The 26,935-nt window shown below is 39.7% G+C and overlaps 2 protein-coding genes across 4 annotated transcripts in view; one reads left to right on the top strand and one right to left on the bottom strand.

Annotated features, from left to right (window-relative positions):
• The window catches only part of dpp7 (dipeptidyl-peptidase 7), a 196,202-nt gene that overhangs the window by 88,821 nt on the left and 80,446 nt on the right, over positions 1 to 26,935 (top strand). The gene's annotated exons all lie outside the window — the stretch shown is intronic.
• LOC132973823 (whirlin-like) overlaps positions 1 to 26,935 on the bottom strand; it is a 92,172-nt gene that overhangs the window by 29,452 nt on the left and 35,785 nt on the right. For 2 of the 3 annotated variants that reach the window (XM_061037436.1, XM_061037437.1), the window contains exons 2-4: positions 20,701 to 20,877; positions 16,904 to 17,029; positions 1,334 to 1,602 (exon numbers count right to left, since the gene is read on the bottom strand). In XM_061037436.1, the coding sequence (XP_060893419.1) occupies positions 1,334 to 1,602; positions 16,904 to 17,029; positions 20,701 to 20,877 (572 nt within the window). Of the gene's footprint in view, positions 1 to 1,333; positions 1,603 to 16,903; positions 17,030 to 20,700; positions 20,878 to 21,203; positions 21,475 to 26,935 lie in introns of those variants that run through there. The other variant, XM_061037438.1, reaches the window with a different exon arrangement.

Below are 26,935 nucleotides of genomic sequence, written 5' to 3'. Positions count from 1 at the left end.
CAGTGTTAAGCCTCCTGACAAACAGATACACCAGGCCCGCCCATCAGACAGGTCAGCCACGTGCCTTATTATCAATAACAATTTCATGGAATTTAAACCTGTGAGTTATACAATCATTCACCCCCTTACAGTGTGCTGATAAAGACATGAGCTTATCAGAACAACTTTGCTTTTAGAACCAGGCAAACATGTTAATTTTTGCTGTAAAAACTGTTTTTTTTTAATGGTTGTGTATGTGACTTCCTGCAGCTATACTCAAGTGGACAATCGATGATCTGCAGGTTTTCGCTCTTCCTCATTGTCTTAATTTTTTAACACCCAAGGTTGCAGCTTGAAAACAACTATAGCTTGTGTCTGAATCACACACAAATGAGGCGACGCCTGCGAGCAGACAACTTGAGCTGCACTGAATGAACACTTGAAATGCCTCATTTTCCCCAATCACCTGACAACACCTCATTCTAATTGGTCTATTTAAGCTGCAAGATTTGCGGCCTCACCATCTGCTCTTTCATTGCCAGCTCCTGCCTGCACCAGTACTGCACTCATGCTCAGCCCCACCACCACCACAGCATCCCCATGAAGGCTCCAACTGGGGTTTTACAGGCCTAGTTTGAACGTATTAAAGGTGTTACACCAGCTGAGATAGTTCCAACACAGGCAGAAGTTACAACTTAAATCTTACAACACACTCCTAGTAGGTGTAAAGTCCTCCATAAAATATTGTTGTCATGGTGATTGTTTTAAAGGTAGGATTCCTTGGAGGTTTTTGGGGGAGGAGAGGGTTTGACTGGCGAGATGGATTACATCGCTTTAAAATGTATGATGACTATGATTTGTAGCTACACCTGCTTTTGTTTTCCATGAGCTCAGATACAGAGGATTATTGACCTGTTGGCAGCAGATTTACTACACGACACAGATAAAAAATAATTTGAACCTTAGTCCTTCACTATTGTGTCTGGTTTTAAGATATTTTACAACTGGATCAAATCTAGCTAACAAAAAAAGAAAGAATTGACCAGCTCAAAGTAATTGTCAGATACAGCCTTAAACCATAAATGTCACAGATGTCTTTTGACAGGCCCTCTCATTATTTGCTAGGAGAATTTAAAACAGGTAGTTTTACCAGTATTTTTTTTTAAGTTTTAAAAAAAAAATTCAATTCAGAGATGTGTTGTCTCTGCCTGTGTGGGTTACTTTCAACATGTGTGGAGTACAGCTTGGTACTGGATTGTACTTCCTTATCAGTAAATTTGCATTTCCAATCATGTCGCAACATCCTGGAGTAACTGATGTGATGACACACAGAGTTCTACTCAGGTCCACTCACCTTGAACTGCAGGCACTGACGCTGGTCTGGACTCCAGCGTTGACACTGGGGTTGGTGACAGAGCCCTGGTTGACTGTGGCGTTGGTCTCGGCTATGACCTGACTGCAGATCCACTTTGTCTCATCAACTACTGTGCGAGCGTGCGGCAGACGCCCCACGTCCCTCACTTTCATCAGCAGGTTACGTCCTGTCTTCAGGATGTGGACCGCCTCATCGTGGGAGATGGTGACGAAGCTCTGACCGTTCACTTCCAGGATCTGATCGCCCACCTGTAACACACAAGCATTATTATTAGTGTAGGATTCCCTGCCTACGCAGGTTGTCTGAGAAGACCATTGAATCTGCCTCGACTCAGAGACTCATCCATGTTGAGACTGACGTAACTGACATTCTGGCCACTCTTCCTTTCTATCATGACTCGGATGAGTCCTCTGACGACGAGAATCATGACTTACATGGATAAGTATGACGAAGTATGATGTGTCTTAAATCTTCTGTGACTTAATGCTCGCCATTTTTTAAGCAGCCGTCTATGGCTACAAGAACAGAGACTTGCTTTTCAATGTGAAATTTATGATGTTGTGATTTGAACCTTAGGGATTGTCATAACTGATTTTATTCTTTTAGGTGATTAAAATATAATCAAAAGGAGGGAAATGTGATGGAAAAATGATGTTTACTGTCGATGACACCTTTTACTACAACAATAAGTTAATAAGTAATATTCTTGTTTTGTCTTTATCCAAGGAAGAAGGTTTCTCACAAATAGCTAAATATCAAAGATACTCAGACTTGAAGTTTCCTTGACATTACTGTTGTGCGACGTGTTGAAATGTAGGAGAAAATGTATTTGATATTTGACTGCGCCTGTATCTGCAATCCTTATATAGGCATGAAGGTTTTTCTGTGAAGCATGTGTATATAAACCCAAGCATATTGTGATTACTTCGAGCTTTCCTTCAGACTGTATTAACACTCTGAAGCTTTGTTCCTTCTACTTGCAAGAAGAATTAAACTAAACATAGACATTGATTGACTCATGATCCTTTCTTTTGCATTGTTAACAGAAATTTCCAGCACAATCCCTACATGTTCATTTTCCTCTCTGTAGTCACAGGTGAAGTCACTTAGTTTAAGAGAGTACTGGAGGACAACTTGAGGCACAATAAATCAACCATCCTCCATCCATCACAACACATGTAGCCTGTGTTTGGGTCTTGCAAGCTGTTTTAGCTTTGCCTCCATATCCTTTAAAGACGTCTGTTTTCTACTCTAGTTCAGTCTTCGTTGGACATTTGGCTATACACTCATTTTGGCAATATTGTTTCCCTGTAAATCAAAAACTCTTGCTTGTCATGCATACTTTAGCAATTAGTGTCAAAGAATGATGAAATATTGACACCAAGCACCATAGAGTCAACTAGTCAGCTTTTTAACAAGAGAGGCTCTCTGGTTACTCTCATCTAACTAGACTAGTTAACCAGTGAGGTCAAAAATGATCTGTACCAGTATCTACTGGAACATATTGTCTCTTACACCAGACATACACTGTTAGTGCAACAACTGCTCCAAACGGGTCTGATGAATTTCTGACATTTTTGTCATACAACTGCACACACTCGCACAGTGAGAGCAGAGCCATGAAACAATCCTCCAATTTGAGGCTGTTTTTTTCCTGACTGTTAGAGAGCATCTGAAAGAGCCAAGCAACACTGGTTAGATTGTGCCCCTTGTACAAGGCGATGGTCGTCCAAGCGGGCGACCTGGGTTCATGTCCGACCTGTTGCACCTGTCGTTCCTCACTCTCTCTCACGATTTCCTACTTTATCCGCACTGTCCTGTCCAAATAAAGCCAAAAGCCCAAATGTAAATGTTGTTTTAGCTTGTGCAACTTTAGAATCGGTGCCACATATGTTATAAAGCTCAGCTTTTGCTTGAACCACAAATCAGTACTCTTAAAATCAGACCCCACTCTCAGGAGGTTATGCACAGACTGCTTCTTTGGTTGCAGTTTTATCTTCAGAAAACAAATAGGTCCCTAAAACAAATCTGTGAAGGTAAAGGTAGGAAAGAACTGCAGCATGGTTTCTTTTGTTGTCAAGTCAAAACAGTTTATCGAGATTCACCACTACCGCAGCAGCCTATCAGAGAAGATCACATACACTCACTGAATATCTTTGTTTTCTCCCTGAGGTTTTGAATGCACCACCATGCGTGCCTTGATTCCCAACTAAGACGATGTGTCTCCTCGTTCTCACAGCCTCAGGAAACAGATGTATAACCAAACAAAGTGTGAGTGTGTGAAAACCAAGGTTATTCTAACTTTCCCAACGCGTTGAGTTGCCAGCAGGGTGCCACACACATTCAAACTCACACACGCACACACACACACTCACACACTCACACACGCACACACACACACACACACACACACACACACACACACACACACACACACAAACACACTCACACACTCACACACACACACACACACACACACACACACAAACACACTCACACGCACACACACTCATACGTACGCAAACACACATAAACTGATGCTGCGCTGAAGCTAATTATCCTCCTTTGGACAGCAACACTATAGGTGACATTCTGGCTTTTCTCTGTTCCAGAGATGAGAAAATGAGATGACAGACTGATAAAGAAGAAAACAAATTAGTGGTCGCTCACTTGACAAAACGTTCTTGGCTTTTTCATAATTAAGGTCCCTCCGTTATTTGTCATCTGTAGTGCTTTTGTCTTAATGTTAGGCCCACTGCCAATCTTCATAGGGATGAAGGCAATTTTTCAAAATTGTAAGGTCATCCTGAGGAGTTATCAGAATGTTTACCTTGGCCATGCTAGGACCTAACTTCATAAAAACTAACATTAGTCTACAGGCCTATTAAAAATGCTGTGGACTGCCACAAACCAAGCCTCACATTTTGCCATTCCACTGATTCAGAGGTTAAATATTTCAAAAGAGGGTGGATGCACATTTCCTATATTCTGGTTGACGATCGCCAAGGTGACTCATGTCTATCACAGGTAGAAAGGTAATTAAAAACACTAAATTGTACATTTATTTTGACTCAAACAGGGATAATTATTTATGAAATGAGCATCATGCTGTATTGAACACAACTTGACACAAAACTAATCTAACATCAAGTAGCATGTGTTTCTGATTGGCTTTTATGAAACCGGACTTCCTTTTGCAGCAGGACTAGGGATGGGTATCGTGAAACTGAATTTTAGGAACTGGTTTCTTATTGGTCATTACCAAAACTATGGTTCAGCTCATGGAAAAATGATGATTCTATTTGTATTCAATGTTAACAATTAATGTTATTTTCATTCCATAGCGGCGCTTCATACACCTTCATTATCTTTTCGAAAGCATCAAATGATGAGAAGAGAAAGAGAGACCTGCACTCATGAAACCTAGCAGGAGAAAAACATTGAGTGGTTCATCATGGATGGAAGTGATGACGTTTTGTTTGATCATGAAGCCTGATGTTCCTCTACAGTGGAATATTAGTGAAATGCACTGCAGACTTGAGACAAAAAATCTACAAACTAAACACAGATCCATCTGTCTCTTTACTGTGCTCTATTATCATAAACTGGTGGGTCATGTGGAGTCATTCACAACATGAGGAGACATAGTTCATGCATCATAATTGCTCATTCTGTCAAAATGTTCACTTGAGAAGATAGTGAACATCTATGCAAGCTGGATAAAGAGGTGCCTTCTGTTGAACTTGGTAAGCCATTTCATTGTATTTAATTCTTGTTCAGTTATGGTCAACTAAACAAATACTCAAGTTGGAAAGTTTGGAAACCTCCAGCTGAAATTGTTGAAAGTGCGAACATCTGAGTAATTTGGGTTGGGCGGCAGGGGCAGATTAATCTTTTCACATAATGTCTTTATTTTTTGCACCAAATAATGGAAAGTAGTATTGATAAGAGTATCAGTGACTATCGGTAATCTACAAGCAGTATTTGTATCAACCATCAGTAACGATGAAAGTAAAAATAGGAAATAGGAAAAATAGCAGATGAAAGGCATATTCCACAATGATGACATGATCATCATTATTATTAATATCATTATATTCTAAGACTTGATGAAGGTCCTCCAGAGGCACAGAAAATATTATACAACTGTTATCACTGACTGAGGTACAGAATATTGCAGAAAATTATATTTTTCTGCAAATGTAGTGTGGCATCCTTTTTTATAAACGAGGAAGGTCATTATCAGAAGTCTTACATGAATAGAGGTTTCAGCTAAATGTCTTTTTTTTGCTTATGTCCGTGTAACTAATATTCACCTGATACATAACCCTGTTTTTAGAACCAGTGGAGAAGATTATTTAAGGACAAACAATCCTAACTCTGTGATGTTCAGCTTGATTTGGCTAAAGACAGTTAGTGGTCAACAGAATGTATGCTATTATAAATGGTATAATTAGGCCTATTTGTAAAGACTGACGTGGAGAAGGATGCAGATGGATGCAGGAAAACACAAGGGAGTGCTGAAAGCAGCAGAAAAACAGCTTCCACTATATCACAGCAGCAAGAGTAGAGGCAGAAATTAGTTATTGACTTCTCTTCTTCTCACCTCCCTGCACTCCCATGATTATGTAAAGCAGATGCAGCATGAGCCCACTGAGGATAAGAGAAACCCTGATTTACATATCCTGCAAATAAAAACTGCCTATAGGGGCTCAAAACATTGTCCCTTTACCCTCTGTGGCTAAAATAACCTTCTGTACAAACACAATTATTAGAAGCTATTACAATTGAAATAAAACAAGATATATGCTGTGGCTGCTGCTCAGCTGTAGAGGTCAGTTGTCTTTCAACTGGAAGGTCGGGGGTTTGATTCCCAGTTCCTGCAGCCACTTGTCCAATGTGTCCTTGTCCTTGACGTTTAACCCCAAGTTGCTACCACTGCTTTGTCTGCGATGTATAGATGTATGTGGGTGGGATTAGTTACTTCTGATGGTCATTTTACATAGCTACGTCTGCCAACAGTGTGTAAATTGTTGTGAATGTGTAGGTGTGACCTGCGGAGTAAAAGTGCTTTGAGTAGTCAGAAAACTAGAAATCAGGATACAAGTTCATGCCAAGAAGCATCTCTTAACACCTTGACACTTTCACTTGAAATCTGTGACCCGGTCAATACGACATCTCCTCCAAGAAATCCAGGTCTTAACCTCTAATTTATCACGAGCTGAAATGATTAAAAGTTTGAGTTGTATTATAAAATGTGTTTGTGCAGAATGCTGGAGGTGCATGGTATTTGTCCTCTACACAAAGAGAGGGCTGACTGCTATTTTCCAGCAACAGGAGCATTTTGTAAGAATGGAGATGTTACAAAAAGAGAGTGGTTCCTAACAACACAGAAAGAGTCCAATATGAGGTGTTCAAGAAACAGCCCATGGTCAGAACTCAATTATCTCACTACTACAAAAATACCTTACCTGACTTTTCTCATTTTAACCAGTGATGTTTGCACTTCAAAGCCTCTCCAAATCCTTTCGTCCCGTGCAGGGAAAAACATCAGCATTTGTTGTTTGTTCTAACGTTATCTGAAAAGAGACCTCTTGTGATTGTGCAAATATGACTGTCCTCTCAAACACCTACACAGGAGGTGTAGTGTGTAGCATGCATGTAAGAGCAGCAACAGCAGCAGCAGCAGTTTCACTCCTCCTTTGTGTCTATACAATATGAATTCAGGCCATAAGCTATAACAGAAGTGGAAACAAACATCAGTCTAAACAAAAGAACATTTTGTTCATTAAGTGTGTTCTGGATATGTAAAAGGGCCTCTTCATAAAAAAGTAGGAGATTTGTGTGTACCGCCATAGCTAAGGTGACAACTCATCATCTGCTGCTGCCTGTGACAGCAACATACTTGGTTTAAAAACACTAGACAGCTGCTTAACAAGCTTTACTTTATTCAGATGTTACATATTAGACATTGTTTACAGAGCAGCCTGATTACATAATAGAGAAATAGGGATACAACTCATCCATCCAGTCTAACGTACCTAGTGTGTAATGATGACATGCAGCTCTTACTTGATAATGCTCGCTAGTAGTGGGACATGATACAAGAGATCATTCTATTGATAATTTCACTAACAATTATCATATCATCACTTAGTGGCATAGCAATTGGTGCATATCAAGCACATCACGTGTAACATGGTGAAACAGTTTAGTTTTGGTTCTTTTCAGTTCATTGGAATAATCTGTTTGGAGGCTAAAAAGGCCACATTTCCTTAAGAGGGCCAGAAAATAATTATTTTATTTCCCTAAACCAGCTTTGGGGTAATGTACTGTAATGGTTCAAAACATTATTTGACTGGCAGAATGAAATGTGTTAAAGCTGGTGGTCTGTCTTCTACATTTTTTAATACAAAAAAACAGTGTCCCACAAGGGTCCATATTTGGTCCTATGTTATTCATTATTAATATCAATCATATGTATGTAGAAATGTCACTGATGCTAAGTTCTATTTTTATCCTTAAGATACAGTTACATATACGTCTTTGTCCTCCTTAGTGTGGGCAGTTAACAATCTTTAAGCTGCCTTTAATGTTGTCCAGAGAAATCTCTGTAATTTAGGACTTCTACTTAATGCAAACAAGACAAATTATGGTCTTGTCAAGGTCTAAGAGAACGGTTACAGATGATTATCAGATTTTTACTTTGAACAATGAAGGGATTGAGTTCCGACTTATAAATACCTTAAGAACATATCGAGTATCTAACAAAGGAACTGAGGGTTAAATTGGGTTTCCTCTGCAGAAACAAAATTAACAGTGTTAATCCATTGTAATCCAAGAAGAAAACTAATTCAAGCAACATTTGTATCAGTGACTGACTACAGTGATATTCTTCTTATGCATACTACCTCATCGTCACTAAAAATGTTGTCTCTGGCATGGGTGTTCATACACATCATTGTGTCTGAGAGAGTAGGTTTGTCTTCCTTGTATAACCGAAGGATGAAGCATTGGTGCATTTTTCTTTATAAGACCATACCACACAAACTGCCTTCTTATTTATGTTCTCTGATGATTCCCTAATGCTGTCAGCAGCTAGCCTTAGATCTGATGGACTTATCATGTATCGCATTCCTCAAACTCGCTCTGTCTTTGGTGAAAGTGCCCCAAATGTGATTGAAAGGAAGTTACATGGAATTGCATATAGCTTTTGCTAAAATTGACCAAAAGTGTCTATGACCTGTAGCACATGAGGAATGCAATGACTTGGATCTGTTACTGTTATTAATACTTACACCTCTGATATCCTTTTGTGCTCATAGGCACAGCAGGTAAGTGCTTCGAGGGTAAGAATAAAATTAATTGGCAGCACAGGACACCCTTGCATGTAGAACGACAAAGATGGAACAGTTTAGACCTTATACCTTTTGTTCTAACTGATTCAACTGGCTCATGATAAAGTGCCTTTATCCATTCCATAATAACTGGCCAAAAACCATATCTGGGAAGTGCAGAAAATCAATGTTTCTATATTCCACTCAATCAAAGGCTTTCTCTGCATTGAACAATTCAGAGAAACGCCTGCCCTTGACATAACATGCATTAACCTTCTCATTTTATGTGAGGCTACTGTACAAAGCCAGCTTGATTAGCATGAATCAAGTACTCTATAAACTTTCCCAATTGCCTTTCATGAAACTTCACAATTGACCTGTAATCGCTCTTTAAGATGCTCAAAGGCTTAAATTTGCATTTGGTCCTTGCCTGGTTTTGGAATAAGCAAGTTAGATGCTTGCGCCATGGTTAGAGGCATTGATTGATTAGTTACTATATCATTAAAAAAAACAGGGTTAGAAGCGGTAGAAGAGTGTCTTGGAAACACTTGATTAATTCACTTGTGTAGTCATTGTCAGGATAGGGGTACAGTATCCAGTGTCCCCCTCTCTTCTTCAGATAGTGTTGGGAGGTTTATGTCTTTGAAAAATGTTTCCATTACATCTTTAGTCACACAAAATTCTGATTTATACAGTGTGCTATAGAATTTAGTTAACCTTCAATGGTTACGACTTTGTCACAAAGTATTTGTCTCTAAGGAGTTACTGAATCTCCAACGTTTGTTTTTATTGTTAATTACAGTATGAGTGGGGTATGGTCTGATACAATAATGTTATAAGTTGTGCAATCAATTACCAACCAATGACTGTGAGAATAAAGATAAATCAATTCTAGAGTTTGAATTGTGGGCATGGGAGTAGAAAGTATATTCTCGTCTGTCAGGATGAACAACCCGTCAAATATCAGATAGTGCAAATTATTATTTTATTTCTTGAAGCACATTAGACAGTGCTTCATCAAATAGGAGAGGACGTCCAGACCTAATCAGACCTATCAATTTTGTAAATATAAACAAAATTCTCTTTGAAATCAAAATACTGTCTCCCCTAGAAGCTCCGCTGCAGGGTGCTGAAAAAGACTGATCAACCCATCTGTCTCAATTAAACCCATTTTATTTGAGCACTGCCAAATCAAATGATAGAGACTTCAAATGTTTAACATCTTTTCGTTTTGTTCAAGCCATTATTTTTCAAATTCCAGCCATTATTTGGACCAATTTGTTTTATTATGCAACTGTGCAGCTTCCTCCCTGAAAAAAGAAAGACAAAAACGAGAATGTTCAAAACTCCCCTAAAGTATGCCACAAAGGATCGATCACTTCTGGTGTGTAAGGTAGTCAGGGAATCTAAACGCTGATTTATTGGCTTTCCCAACAGGGTGTCAAGCTAATATGTGGCTCAAAGTTTAAAAGTTTGATCTAGGCTGTAGGAGTACATTCAAACAGGCTCTCTCTTTGTGATTCCACTGATTGTAAGAAGCTGTTATTTTTTATCCTCAGTCAAAAATGGACAAAACAATACTGCGGCTACCATCATGAATGTGCTTCTATCAGAGTAAGATGTTCTAACTGGCTGTAAGCCAAGGATGAAGACAGGCCCAATATTGACTAAAATCTGTCTAATCTCACTCCAGTCTTTTCCATTCTTGCTGCTCTGATGATCTCTTTATGGAGTGAGAAGCTCACTGCTCTGTTGGCTGTATTAGACACAGGCCAGAGCCTCGGACATGACACGCAAAACTGTGTCTCCACCTCAGGCAAGAGGGAGGCTGACTCTAATGAAAGATCAAGACCTGGCATGACATATGGGGATGGATTACACACACACACACACACACACACACACACACACACACACACACACACACACACACACACACACACAGATTAAAAAAGGTAGAGTAATGACTAAAGGACATCCTTCTGGAGAGGCAGATTTGAACAATTTAAAAACACAAACTCCAGCATATTAAAGTATTGAATCAAAAAAGTAAAATAGCATTTCTAACAAAAACAAGGGAATTAAAAATGTTTGGCTTCATACATCCAATATAGTTTGCCCTTCCAAGGTTAGAAAGCAGCCTCTAATTGAATGGATTTAGAGCAGATTTATCTAACTTTCTAATGGATACGGCTGAGCGTTTCACTCTCTTTAAGTAATGAATGGGCAGCAGCATGTGTCACCGTGTTGAACAAATATAAATGAGTAATATGACTTTTAACTGGGCCTATTCATATAGAGCACATGATGGATCTAGTACTTTACCAGCGATGCTGAGTTCAGGGAAATTTAAAATTACAGTTTCAAACTGTGTAAGAAGCTCCACTGCTGCTTTCAGCTTTATAACAGCTGAACCATAAATCATAACGTAGAGTCCTTTTACCTGGAAGTCTGCTCTGTATGGAAGAAAGTGTTAAAAATATCTCCAGAATGGCAAAGCTATACTGTACTCAAAAGAAATTAAATTGTTCCACAATGTTCTATGAAATAGAAACTTTGAAGTCTTTTTCTAGTCTCTGTGCGCATGAGTGGTACTACAGTCGATGACTCAAGTGTCAAGAAACACACAAATTCTTGTACTGTGAGACAGGACTCAGTGCTCATTGAATTTCATTTTGAGTTAGGCTTCAGACTTTGATGACTGACTGTATATTAATACGGACAGCGCAACTTCATCTTCTTCAAATTTTTCAAAATTGAAGCCAAAATACTGAAATCATAATATTCAACAGGCGCTGACATACTGCACTGGTTAATTAATTGGAGCCAAGACATGTGCAGGCAGGAGCTGCCTAGTGGAGCCGCGGAAGAGACACCTCGCCCCTTCCACTGACCGAAGCACGGATTTGACTTACAGATAAAATGTCCACAGCTGAACAGATTCTTGTGTCAACTTGAAGCATACAGTGCATCCAGAAAGTATTCACAGCGCTTCACATTTTCCACATTTTGTTATGTTACAGACTTATTCCAAATTGGATTTAAAGTGCTGTGAATACTTTCCAGATGCACTGTACACTCACGGTTGTGTAAAGTTTATTAACCCTGAGGTGAATGTTCGTTGTGTTTTTTCTCCCCTCAGCTCTGCTAATCCAGCTGAGAATGCTGTAAGAAGCTACATTTGTCAACAGAGCTGTCGAACAAAACTACTCAGAAAAATTAGCTCTTCGAAAAAAATCAGTGTGACAATAACTAACAATCACGACAGAATCAGGTTTTAATACATAATTTGAATGTTAGCAGATCATAGATTATGTATTGCCGCTGATTGATTGATTGTCATCAAAAGATTTAAAACATACGACTTGGAACATGATTTGGTTTGTGTCTGGAGTGCAACCCTCGGGGCTGTGTTGGTGAGGGTATAGACTATGGATGAGCCTGACTCTGAATATGTATTCAGAAAGGCACTGATAATGACATTGACATGGATATTTTTATATCCAATATGCTCGTTAGTATGCAGGAATTAAAAAAACATCAACTTTTGTGTAAAGACCTATCGTTCTTAAAGTGCCTGGAGCCGTGAGCAGGATACCTTCTGGGATTAGGATTGTCATGGTACGACTTTAAACTTGTATACAATACTAGTGGGAAAATATGGAGAGAAACTCAGAGGATGGTGCATAGTTAAGGAAAGATCAGCGTGATTTTGAACAAATGTAGTGTTTTATGACTCTACTTCTGTTCTAGCCATGGACTGGCTTCAACAAACAACACGATCCAGAGTAAAGTTATTTCAAGAAGCAGAACTAACTGATGACCTGTTGTTATTGAGTGTGATCAGAAAGCTGTGAAGACTTCCCATTAGAACCTTTGCGATTCATTTTTGACCATGATGATAAATGAAAATGAGTTACTCATTAGCGTTGTATGCTCTCATTGTCCTCACTCTGTGCTTGGGGTTTTCGTGCTCAATGTCAAAGGAAACATCTTTGGAAAATTGGATAGTAAACATCAGCTACAACAAAACAGACAAGCCAGATCCTCTCTGCTCCACCTCATCTCACAAAACACAGAGTTAAACATGGTGAAATCAAGGTGAAAGGGATGTACCACTATTGATGCCTCGTAGCATATCAGGAGCCAAATGTTTGAACAAAGCTTTGTCTAATCCTTGAATATTAGTCCTCTGTGCCTGAGATCTAGGAGCTTTGATATTCTTTGTTTCCCAAAACTTGAGTGTTCAGTAGTTATGTGCAGTGCCCTTCACCAGGTCATTATATTTCTCTGCACATAACTGACAAAACAGATGAAAAAAGACAAGAGTCCTCGGCTCACAAACTTTATCCTGATGCTGCTCTTATTCTGGAGCGTAGAAGGTAGAATCAGATGGATGACCCTCTGCAGTCTGTGAGGTCCTCAACCCCCACCTCATAAGAATTTGTCCAGCATACAGAGGGAGGTTGGGGATATGAAATCTCTTTTTTCAAAGCCGTGAGCCTGTTTTGAAGTAATGTTGTTAAAGTGATGGGCTATATGATCAGGAGTCTGTACATTTTGCTTCATTTTGAAATTAACCAGGTGCTCTTAGCAGTCCCTTGTCTGACTTCCTGTCTGGGTCGATCTGCTCTATTCAGCTTGATGCATGTTTTGGCGCAAGCAGAGCCGAGTGGAGTGGCGCTTCTGGTGCCCACTGGTTGCAGTGGAAACACGAGCATTGAATAGAGAGGGTTTGATCAGCTCTGGAGTTTGCGGCGCAAACAGAACGCAGCAGTGGAATCTGCCTTTTAGAAATGTGTCAACTCAGACATGCAGAGCTCAGAGAAGAACAACCACTCATTTGAAACAAAAAGAGCAACCTTCGACATGTCAACTGCTTAGGGTGCCTTTAGGTTTTCCAGACATGTCCAATGGGCAATGGACCCCAGGGTATGCCCAAAATTGATAAAAGAGTTATTTTTGATATCGTGATGGGTACTTGGGATCCCTGAGGAGGGGCTGGAAAATGTTGTTGATCTTATATACCTTGCTCAGCATGGTACCACCACAACCTAAACCCAGACGAGCAGAAGAAAAATAGATCAATTTGATCTCTATGCATCTTTTCATGAGTGTTTTTTTGAGGGAAAGACAATCATAGCCAGAAAATGCAACACTGTGACTAGGTGTGGGAATCACCAGAGGCCCCACGATACAAAATTATTGCGATTTTAAACATTTTGCGATATGCTGATAATCGCGATACAATATATTGTGATTTAACTTTTTTAACTACATATTTTGTCCACAAAACTAGACTAAATCAAGAACTGTTTGGTCTATTCATCTCACTTTTTATTTCTACAGGGAAGGGAGTCAAACCTTGTAAAAGGCTGCATGAACTTCACAATCTGAACTGTTGGTATTTCAGTCTAATCCAACTTGAACATGACTTTTTTTTCTAAAAATCTTCATACCCCTCATCAGAGAGTCTATTAAACACTTAATTACACACACACACACACACACACACACACACACGTAAAACATGAATATACCCCTTTTCTGGCCTGTGCTAACTGTAATTGTCTCGTGTGTTGTATTGTAAGTCTATTGTATCTTGTCTTGCAATAAAAAAAAAAAAATAATAATAATAATAAAATAAAATATCGATACTTGGCGGCTATGAGACGATATAATATTGGCACAAAATATTGCGATACCATGCTGTATCAATTTTTTCCCCAACCTCTAACTGTCACCGTTTTGCATATGTCAACTTAAGATCTTGACCTTCACTTCGACAATATAAAACCTTTAGGAAATGGATTGATATTACTTTAAATAGTGGGCTGAGTAAATCAAACTGACATGCATGACAGAAAAATGTCTTACATTTGCCTTGTGATGATCACCTGCCGCAGTGTCTAGCCAACCCTCCATCTCATTTAAGGACATGACACAGGCAGACAAGGAGGGAGGGAAGGAGGAAGGGGGAGTAAACAGGAGAAGAGGGATGGTTTTCCTGGAAACTATAAACAGCTTCATTCTCTGCCTGATCCCCCCCCCCCCCGAACTCTAATGACAGGATCACTCAATCTAATGCATCCAGACTATAACACACACACACACACACAACCACACTGTAAAGATGGACAGCAGCTCTCATCTGCAGCCTATGAATGGAAGCACGTGTGACCCCTGGCGAGGGTAAAGAGAAAAGATCTACTACATGTTTCTTTTTTCCATCACCCCCTCTGCTCTCTCACCTTACTTCCCTGCTTTAACATTTTCTGTCGCAGCATGTCAACCTCTTCAGTTTTGCAGCATGACAGACCAATTCTCCATGTTAAAAAAGGAACCTCTTCATCTCTCTGTCAAAGAAAAACTGAGAAATGCGTCTGGCTTCTTCTTTGAAAGGAGAACATTTCAATTTAAAGGATGTCTTTCAAGCTCTCTCTCTCTCTCTCTTTAATCTCCTTCCTCAGTGTAAGGCGATTTCCTGATGTACCCCAATTGGTCTTGATTAGTAAGAAATTAAACTATAATTAATAAATAATGATGAGTGTTTTATTTTTATCCGCAAGTAGGACACAGTGTGATATTATCACCAGATTGAGATTTCAGCCACATTGTTTACAGGTAGGAAACACTGGCTTGTATTCTTCTTGCCTCGGGCAGGATGAAAAATAGCACAGTGAGAGTGGCCTGCTTGTTGATGCAGAAAGCTGACCTGAAAGCACACAGCACAGATTTAGAGGACTAATAAAGCGTCTTTGCGGGCCTGTCACTGCAGTGAAGTCAGCTGGCTGACTGAGGCCGTTAGGCAGGTAGCAGATGTTAGCAACGCTAACAGGTTTAGCAGTCTAATCGGGAGCAGGTGGCAGGAATGCTAACAGGTTCATCAGAATCAGGGAGCAGATGTTTACGATGACAGCTGGCACAGAGCCTGAAAATCTTTGCATCAACAACTAATTTAATCCATGAACAAGACTTTAAGGACCACCGGGGAGTTTTTTTTAGTGTTTCAAGGTGTCCTAGCACAAATTAAATGTAGCTTTTATTAATGCTATTAATGTTTAGAAAGTGCTGTCTTTTATTTTTTACATCATAATATTGTTTTATGTTTTTTATAAGTACCTGCTGCACTGTATTTGTTTAAAACACAGGTTAACAAAGTTCTTTGACATACAAGCAAAAGCCTCCATAGAACAAAGCACAAGATCCAAACACCACAAAACACAAACACAATTAAATGTTCCAAGAAAATACAAGAACATGAGCCAAAAGAACCCGCACAGAAAATCCCAAACCAACACAATACACCCGATTATCATAAGAAACATCATAAGAACCCAGGCAACATGAACTAAGAAAAGGAAAAGAGATGTGAAATAATGTAAGCAATAAAACCAGATAACAGCAAATAAAAACAAAGAACAGTAATACAAAGGTAAAAGGGGAAAAAAAATTAAAGCAATGAAGGCAGAAATACTTAATGAGAGCAATTTAAAAAAGCAAAGGTCATAAAATGAATCAAAGAATAAAACTTGTCAGTTTAAGAAGTTAAAAGCATTACTAAAGGAAAAATAAATCCAACAAGATAAATGAAAGCCACAGAAGCAACAAAAGGAAATGTAAAGATTTTATAAGGTAAATAAAGCACTTCATAGAATTATAAAAAGAAGATAACATTTTCTAAATTCAATGCAACTCTATGAAATGCAGTGTGTTTTGAAATTAGTCCTGAGTTAGTAGCCAAGCGGTTAGTGCGCACGCCCCATGTACAGAGGCTGCTGTCCTCAAAGCGGGGCCCGGGTTTGAATCCAACATGTTGCTCCCTTCCCACATGTCATTCCCCACTCTCTCTCTGTCCTTGATTTCTGACTCTTTCCACTCCCCTATCTCCACAATAAAGGCATTAGTAGCCCAAAATACATCTTAATCTTAAAATAAAAGAATAAAACAAAGAATATGTCTGAAAGGGTAAAATGGTACTTTACACGATTAATAAATACTTGTTTAAACAGTTTTGGAAAAACTCGGTAAGAATGAATTGAGACCGCTAAAAGCTCAAAAAATGATGCCTCATTTATTTATTCAATAATTTTCTCCCTCTATCTTCTCCATCTCAATGTCATATTCACAAATCATATAGCACTCATGATATTCAGGCCCAAACACACCCAAAAAGGTTTGGCTGTAGGCCTTAATGTAACAATGATATTACCTTTAGTGCTCCAATGTCTGCAGCAGATCCAGGGTCCACTCCAGTGATGTAGATCCCCAGTCCATACTCAGCACCGCCCCGGATCATCAGGCCGAGAGAGCGACCATTGTCCATATTCAGGTTCACCTACAGGGGGAGACGGAACATTCAGATGTAAACCCAGATAAACACAGATTATTAGTCTAGAAATGTCAAGTGTCATGTTTTACTACAATTTATGACAATCCACAATTATGAATTCTTTTCTTTGTTTTCTTTTTGTTTTCTGATGAAAATTAAGGCAAACACAGAAGACAAGAGTCCTGGCATACACATCCTTACAAGAAGGCCTGAAAATCTGTAAAGGGAAACTAAAGTCTTCAAGGTGAACACAACCACTGAGGACCCAGGGACCCAGGAGGGCACAGCACTTGAGGAAGTAGAAGCATTTTGGACAGTGTCATAGATAAGCAGGGCGGAGCGGAGTAGGATGTCAGAGCCAGAATCAGCAAGACATGGGCTTCATTCATACAACGCTCAGAGTCTTCAACTCCAATACCAAATCAATAGTCCTCTATGGTTCAGAGACATGGAAGACTAAAAGGATCACAATCAAAAAAAGTACAAACATATAAACAACTGCCTGAGGGGGATGCTAAATATCCACTGGCCAGATGCCATCAGTAACACGACAGGTCAAAAACCTGTGGAAGAAGAGATCAAGAACATGGGATGGATAGCCAGTACCAGGCAGGCCCTCAGATGGAACCTCCAAGGCACAAGAAGGAGAGGCCGGCCCAAGATCACCTGGTGCAGGGACCTTGAGACTTTCATCAAACGGGGCGGACTGACATGGAAACAACTGGAAAAGGATGCTCAGGACAGAAAACTCTTGGGGACTGTGGTCAACGGCCTATGCTCCATAAAGGAGCGATATCACAAAGTCATTCAGATGGGAATGCATCACTTTTATAGAGACTGTCAATACCTCTTAAATGATTGGAATGACGTCTTCTCACACATGATTCATAAAACAGCAAGCTGACATGTTGTAGATCAACTGGTGTATATCTGCCTTTTTATCACTTACACTGATGTTCATGTTCTCTTTATAAGATGCCAATAAAAAATGGCTACAGTAAAAGGCAATTTGTCCTCAGTAGTTGTAACAGCTTCTCAGGCATCTGTCCAAATAACTCTCCTCCTCCCCTTTTTGCTCACCTTCAGGTCATCCAGGCTCATCCAATTACCCCTCGTTTGTACCCATTTAAATCTGCAGAGCTGTGCAGAGCTGCATTCAGAGACACAAGCATTAACCACACAGAGCTGCTTATTCAGCAGTTTAGGCGTTGAAGTGCAAAAGGGATATTTGGATGTATCATACAGCGGCAGAGAAGATATGTTTCCTAGAGACTTGTCTAGAAATGATACAGTTAACTCTTGTTTTAGTCCATCAGAGCGGATCTGGTCTGCCTCAGTGCAGGATACCTGGTCCCTGGAGGAAAGAAGACTCAGTAATAGTGTCTGTCTGATGACGTGATTATGAAAAGGACCAGAGCAAACTGAATTCTCTGTTGGGATGATTGATTTTTTTTTTTCAGGTTCAGAGCATTTCTGGAGCTCTGCATGCACAATGTTTAACAATTTGAAAATCTTTAGATCCTATTTGCTCCACTGCTGAGTTCTTAAATGTATTTTCCCCAAATGTGATACTCTCACAGTCCTGCAGCAAACTCATTAAAGAAAAATCTCAGTTAGAGTCATCAGAATTAGACTCACACACACAGCTCTAAAAAGATGCTGATGATACAAAAACTGTTCTACACCACATGAAACATCATTAAATTTGGAAAAATACAGACATGCATTTTAGATTTCATCACTTCATATAAAAAAATAAATAAATGCAATGAAATTCTTGGTTTCAGATGTGAAAAATCAGAGTTTAGAAAAAGGAGGTAGTAATATGCACATCACTTGTGAGAGCAGTGCAAAATCAGCAGACCTCTGGTTGAAAAGAGTTTCAGCAACTCTTCTACATTCTTTCAAGGTTTCAACGATTCAACAAGGGAGAGGACCCAGGTGCAGACTAACCATTTCAACAAAAGATAACAAAAAAAAACACAAAAATACATAGTGTTAAAAATCCAAAAGGAAACATGGAGAGGACAGGCGATGAACATACTGGTGTGATCAAACACAGGTGAAGACAACCAGTGTGGGGGCACACTATCATAATTGAGGGAAAACACATTAAAGGCAGGAAGTTCAACTAGACATGATACACAAACTACAAAATAAAACAGGAAACAAAAAATAGGAAACATGAACTGCATCCGTTCTCAGAGGATTGTACGCTGTATCAGATGATGCCTGCCTATGGGTTGTGAGAATGATGGCAAAGCAATGATCATTTTTAATAAACCTAATTTTTTTTACTGTCACAGTTCAAATGATCAGTCACAATATCTTAAATAGTTTGTTTGTAGCCGTATATGTTGCAAAATCAAGCATACAAGCTTAGGTTTAACCGTATTTTAAATATAAGAGACTTAAACTTAAAAAGTTTAAAGAGGACGTATTATATCATTTTCCACATTTTCAAACAGTCCCCTGTGGTCTAGATGAAACATCTGTGCTGTGATCAAAATATAACATGAATCAAGCACCAGAGGAGGTTTGTGACCCTGTATAAACCAGCTCTCTCAGAGCGCTCCATTTTGGTGTGTGTGTCTCTTTAAATGCAATGACCCCCCCATACTATGAGTTTTGCCAGTAGACATCGCTCCACTGTAGCGAGAATAAAAATGTCAGACCTGCGCAAAAGTTTTGTTCTAGGCTGGGGGTGGAGTCCATGGGTGGAGATACCAGAGGAGGGGAGGGGATTTTCATTACCAGAATCCCACTGTGACATCACAAGGAGAGCACATTTGAAACGGCGCATTTTTCTCTGTGTTGTAAGACTTATGCAAACTACAAACAAAGGACTGGATGGGTTTAGGTAGACACTCAGGTTACCCAAATGTATGTTCAAAAACACTGTAGAAGTGGATTTTTCATAATATGTCCCCTTTAACGGATCTAATTTAAGGATATTATGTATTCTTTAAACGTACACGGTTGCCGCCTGTCTTGGCCAGGACACAAAGAGATGTTTAATCACAAGTTTCTTTCCTGGTTAAATAAAGGTTAAATTAAAAAAAAGTTTGGGGTGAAGAATTTATTGAGATATGTCATAATTGAATCAGTCAGTTTAAATATTATCTGGAGGACATAATCTGTATTTTTGACCCAAACACATGTATCACCTTCGTCAGATAATGTTCATTCGAGTGTTCGTTTTTCTATTTCTGTTTAAAGATTCCTTTTATTTGCAAGCTCGCCAACAGGTGTTTTTTTTTCCAGATGACTCAGATTGAGTAAATCTTCTGTAGGGATAGAGTCACAGGCCTTGGGAATGGGGGGGGGGGGGGGGCTTTGTTGTAGGATGAGTCTGTCTGCCAGAATGTCACAGCACGAAAGGTCATGATGACTGTCCTCAGACGGCCATATTTCTCTCCTGACCTTACTGCTGATGGACACGAGCAGGAGGATGATTACAGAAATCTCAGTTATCAACATTTCAAAAACCTGCAGAAGTATCTCTTCCTTAAGTGAAAAGCACTCACTTTAAGGTCTGCTGAAAGCTGCACTTGAGTGTTTTTTTTTACAATGCTTCATTCATAATTAATTATACTCTGAACGCCAGCACTCGTGTACTCACACACACACAAAGAGACCAACAAACACAAACACACACACACACACATTGTTCTTACCGTCCTGTCCTCCATGCCAGGCCCCTGCATCTGGTTAGCTTCATGGTTGTCGGGCGGGGGGGAGACGCTGCGGCCCTGAGGGTCCACCCAGCTGTACACATGGTTGGTGATGTAGCCTCCGGGGATCCGACCCATCGAACACACAGACATGGCCAGCTTTTTGCATCCCTTCAGCACCTGCAGCAGGAGAGGAGGGGGAGATGGTGAAGGTGCTACAGACCATGACCCCACACAGCATCACTCTCACTATCACGTAAAGACCGAATACAGCAAACAAAAGCAATAAATGCAGATAATAGATGCCCTTCATAAGGATATCAACAATGGCTCAGTGGTGATGTAATTTCTTGAAATGTGGGTCGCCATACATGCAGACAGAATGTCACCTATTTAAACATGGGTGAAGGCTCATAGTGAGCAGTTTAGTGTCCAGAACTTCAAAAGAGTATTGCTTTTGCATTTAGGGGAGAGAGGTTTTTCATACAGAAGAGTTTATCAGACACCTTGACACAGATTTCATGAAGCAGAATCTTCTGGGAATTTGTGGCACAACACTGAAAAGCTTTTTGGTTTAGACTCAAAGTGCTAGTATTGCTTGTATGCCGAGTAAACAAGTGAAATTTGAGGCCTTCGGGGCCACTCCAAGAGACAATCACACTAAAAAATGTATTAAGACCCCCAGACATTTTCAGGGACAATGTTTTACATTGTGTCTGTCCCCAGTATCTGTGGAACTGCAACTAAGCTGTTTCACAAACGCACTCCTGAAAATTTCTAGAGCAGTGATTCTCAAACTTTTTAAATTGGTACCAACTCCGAAAATATTTGGCTCTCCAAGTACCATCATTATGGTAAAAAAAAATACACTGTAGGCCTATTTCCACACACATTTTACGCAGGAGGTTATTTATTATTGACTGTTGGCAGCCACACTATAGGACTACTAAGGGTTAACGCTAGAACTGGCACTTAATCTAACACAACTCTGACATTTGCCCAAATCCAAAAAAAAGTGCAGCACAATAAAAATGACAACTTTATACCAACAACCTGTTTGAGAATATTTAGTCTCCAGTGTTTCCCACACAAACACGATACCTGGGCCCAAGTATATTTCCGACCTGTTCTCTTTTAATTTTTTTCATTTATTCATAAAATTGCTGCGCGCGAGAGAGAGTGCAGGCGCGCGCTCTGCAGGCTCCGTGCAACCAGAGCTGCTGTATTATAAGTCTCTGCGTTCAACATAGCAAAACTGCCTTTAAAAAAAAATCCCTCTCGACTCCTGAGGAGTGTTAACACTAGAACCACCAAGACCGTGTGACGGACGGTTTGGGTTTTTATAATACAAAGAACTCTTTTTAAATAAAAACTACGAGCCTCTCATCCAGTGACTTTTCTTAAATATGTGCCCTGTATGTTTTCTGAAGTCTATGTGTAACTAAAATAAAACACACAAGATTTCTGAGCATTTATACCTCTAACCGCCGCCGCCTTCATATTGACAGCAGTTGAAAATGATACATTTCCCTGGATTGTTTTCGCCAGTCGTTTTAATTTTTATTAGTTATTGTTTCTATTTATAGACTTCATATATATGCGCAGGAATTTAACAAAGAGCGACAGATAGATAGGATATACAAATAGATAGATAGAGACCATAGACAGATAGATACATGCTCATTCTTGAGCCGACAAAGGAACAGAGAGAGGAACACCTGCGTGTGAAGTCTGACGTCGGTGCCCGTGGAGCCACAGCATCCACAAGAGCTGAGAAGGAGGCAGAGTCAGACAAACACGCACTGCAAGAAAAACATGACCATTGTCTCCTGCAAGGGGTGCAAGCACCCTGTGAGTGGGAAGTGCACCGTAAAGGTTGAGCACTTGTGCAGCAGGTCAGTGCATTACGTGCCGCGGCGCTGTGAGAGGTGCTGATCGTTCATTTGTTCATCTGTTTGTTTGTTCGCTGCTGCATCTGTTATGGATTTCTGCAGTTCTTTTTGTAGGCTATATAGTTTGTCATGCCCATAGATAGCCGTGTTGTTGTTGTTGTTGTTGTTGTTGTTGTTGTTGTTGGCGTGCGTGCGTGTGTGTTGGTCAATGATTTCCTCTATGTCGGGGAAACAGAGAGGAGGAGGAGCATCGGTGTTTATCTCTTTTTTTTTTGCAGTGTTTTTATTAAAATTCATAGCCTAATATATGCAACAATATCATAGACTAAAAGTTCTGTATGTTTAATTATTGTAGAATGTTTTTTAGCAATGGGAGACGTGGAGCAGCAGTAAAAAACGGCGCTCTAAAAAAGCCGACAGATATTGTAAATTGGCATGCAACATTTAAAAGGTTACTAATCCTGCCTTATGCTGAGTCTATTTGGTTTGTAGGTAAAAGTAAGTTGTATTTAACTTCATCAAAAAAAAAAATGCATTATTTGTGTGCTTCTGAGCACAAACAGTTTCATTTGCATATGCCGTCTGAAAGATGGCTGCGGCGCTTGGAGGGGGGTCTAGACTGTTGGTGGTCCTAGTGTTAAGACAGCAAAATAGAGCAGAATCACATCAGCTTCAGAGCGAGAGAGAGAGAGAGAGAGAGAGAGAGAGAGAGAGGTGAGCGACTGTCCGTACATGCATCAAAAAGTGAAGCTTCTCCTGGCTCCATCATGTACAGCTGCTTGCTGCTGATTGTGCTGAACTCCAATAAATAACAGAAGATTTGTTAATGTAGGTCTACAGCTGCTTGCTGTTGTTTCAGGACCGAAATAAAAACGGAATATCGAGTGGAACTTTTCAAAACGCGAGGCGTACTCATGTTGTTGTTTATGTCTGTGCGCGCGAACATGAATTGAGAAGATTACAGTTGTTGCAAAAACTAGATTAATTTAGAGAGGAAAACACATTTGATATTAATACAACTCAATAGATACAAGACAGATAAGGTAAGAGTATGACAAAAATAAAAAATGTCGTTTTATGATGAACAGGTTTTTTATATATATATACATATTGTGGAGATTTCTTTGCGTACCACCACAGGGAGCCCGCACCACCGGTGGTACGCGTACCATAGTTTGAGAACCACTGTTCTAGGGAATTTCACAGGGACTGCCCCTGAAATCCCACGGATCTTGTTGTTCACACGTGTCATAGTTCATTAAAAACGAAGAAGATGGCCCACATGCTGAGAAGAATAGATAATTTAATTTACAAAAAGTCCAAAAGCCATCTTCAGCACAAGTCCAAACAAAATCCACAAACTATAAAACAAATCACAGGGAGGCACAGGAAAATCCACACTAGGCGCAAACCCATGCACATGGGTAAGAAGACATAGAAAATGCAGATTAGACGGAAGGAACACTGAGACTAAATCTAACATAATAATCAGACACAGGTGAAGACAATCAGGGCAATCAAAATGGAGGGAAACCAGACAAAGGGAAGAAGTAAGACAAAACAAGAAACACTGGGGAAAAGAACTACAAAATAAAACAGGAAACAGGAAATAATACAATACAAATATATACTAGGGAAACAAGCAACACTAGGATAGAAAATGACCAAATAAGACTAAATGACAACTAAGCAACTAAACAAGGAATAACAAAACAAGAGTAAACCATGACAACCTGAACCTCACAGCTGGAGACTATCCCTGTCTGATAGGAGGAAGTGCAGGTGGGACTTCTGTGGGCATGATTTAAAAAGAACGATGCAAAAGTAGCTTGAAGCAACAGAGTCCACTATACGAAGCTATAATATGAATATCTGCCTTTATATGAATGCTATGTGAAGTTTGACAGAACATACTGGAGAACAGAAAACCAACCCCTCACATTGCTGGAGGTCAATTCTCCTCATAGGCTACTGTTGCATTCTCACAACAGCTCATTCAGACTTTCTGCAGAAAAGGAGCTGGCAACAGAAACTTCTGCAAATAGGAGTTTTGTGCAAGTGTAAAAGCAATTGCTAGAATCAGAGCAAAACAACCTCTATTAGAGGAGGAAAAATACATGCTCTCTGTTTACTCTGTATTTTGTAAAGTTGCTTCCTCTGAACTTTTACTTGCAGCAATCAACAGCAAAAAAAACCCAGCAAATCCAAACATCATGGCCAGACACCACAGGACAATTTGAAGAAGCAGTCGATAAAAAGCCAAACAAGAGGATGACAAAGATGAAAAAAACAAAGAGGAGACGGGAAAAGAAAGAGAGATAACAAAAGGCAATAAAATACTCATATATGGCGTCAGTATTTCTCCACTATTAGAGCCAGACCAAGACATGATTTAAATCTGATGGTGATGTTAAAATCTATTTTAAAACAAACAGGAGCAAATGTAGAGAACCAAGGAGTACGTAGCTGAGCTGCTGCATTCTGACCTAGTTTGAGGCAAGAGAGTTTGTTTCTGTTTATTGCAGAAAGTAGGGAGTTCGAGACTTTAGGAGATGATTTATTTAAGAGTTTTTAAAGGACCATGCAAGAGAGACATTTGGTTTTATTCTGGGGATGTTTTTCATTAAGAGGAACTATTTTGATGTGTGATTTGAAGAAGCCTAAAAGTGACCCCCAATTCCCACATACTCTGTGCACCCTGGTCTGTCAGCGCCACAGTTTTACACTGTTGGCGCGCGCCTTGACGCACTGGATCTGTTTCTGGACCGTGAGTGCAGCCATGAGCAGCTGTACTCACATTACAGGAGAACTACAAGATTCCGCATGAATAAAGAAAAGAACGTGCAAACAACATGTTAATTTGACTTTTTGAGGAAGATTTTTTGTTTGTTTGATGCCTGTTTTGACGCAATGTTGATAAAGTACAATCGCGAGTCCGTATATTGTCTTTGTGTTTTATTTTGAAATTGACCGGACGCTCTGTGCTGTGTATATATATATATATAAATATTATAAGTTTGGGTAACTTTTGGTCCTTGTCTGTATTTCTCATGTATGTAAGAATGTAGGAAGGAACCACCAGATTCTGAAAACATCTTGTGTTACTTAGACCTAGATGCGTTTCTTTGGCTTGTGTCACTTTGTCCTCATCGTGAAGAGCATCTGGATTATCTTGTAGACTTTTTGAGCTCTCTTTACAAAATTCTACATTTCTGAAGACTGTTTCAGAGGGAATAAAAGAGAGTTCACCGCATAGTGACATTCTACATGTGGTAACTCAGGAGACCCAGAAGAGTAAAAGAAATAAAAATAAAGACTAGAATTGCCACCTTGCGTGTGTATGCAAACCAGTCCATTGTCAGTTTACATCCGTCAGTGTTTCTCACAGAAGCACAGTATGAGTGAGGCTGGGGCGGAGGATATATTTGTAAAACTTGAAAGAACGCAATGTCCTAAAAACAAGACAACAGCATAAGTAGGCCAACGTTAAAGAGGAGAGATACAAAATTCAAAATAACCACATGCGATAACAAAAAAACAAACACGTGATACAATTCTGTTCAGGTGTTGATTAGAGTTTGAGCATGAAAATTATATTGGGTCTTTGACTTTGAACTTTGATCACCAACATTTAGTCAGAATATCATTCTGTCCCTGTTGATGATTGTACAAACTGTGGAGAAATTTCCTCCAGGCCTTTTTGAGATCTTGCATTCAACGACTCATTTGACTCGTGCACATAAATATAATGCATCTGACCATGACTTATGCTGGTGTAATAGCATAAAGATATAAATTGAAGTGGCTGCCACTGAATATTGGCATTGGACAACAATGGTGAACCACAACATAATTCAATATTAATAATCCATAAGAGCGCAAGCTGGTCCAGACAAACACACATACTATTTCTGCACCCACAGTCATCTGCCACCAGCTGTTTCTCCTGCAGATCTGACTTTGATTTCTTCTCATTTGACCCAGGGGTGGTACACCAAACAGTGACTGTGAGTAACAATGCCCTCCTGTCTTTAAGCGCAGAAATACTGTGTTGAATCACTGCAGCCTTTCATCATTTCTCCTTCAGTGACTTAATTCTCCTTTCAGCTCTGCTATTTAAACCTCTGAAGCTCCCAGCCCTGCGCATCTGCTGTCACATCATTTAATTGTTTTATGAGAGAGGGACAGAATTAGCCGAGGCTTTCAGGCCACAGCGTTGACTATCGGTGTGACTCACACAGACACTAGAGGAGACACAGCAAAGACAGCAAGACACAGAGACACCAGGGGTCAGGGTCAGGTCGTACAAGTGGGGATTCCTTTCCAGTATATTGTCTTTCCTTTTT

This window comes from Labrus mixtus, chromosome 5, assembly GCF_963584025.1.
Source record: "Labrus mixtus chromosome 5, fLabMix1.1, whole genome shotgun sequence".
In the NCBI taxonomy this organism is placed as follows: domain Eukaryota; kingdom Metazoa; phylum Chordata; class Actinopteri; order Labriformes; family Labridae; genus Labrus; species Labrus mixtus.
The sequence above is the reverse complement of the archived record's forward strand: the minus strand, read 5'-3'. Positions and strand labels throughout refer to the sequence as shown.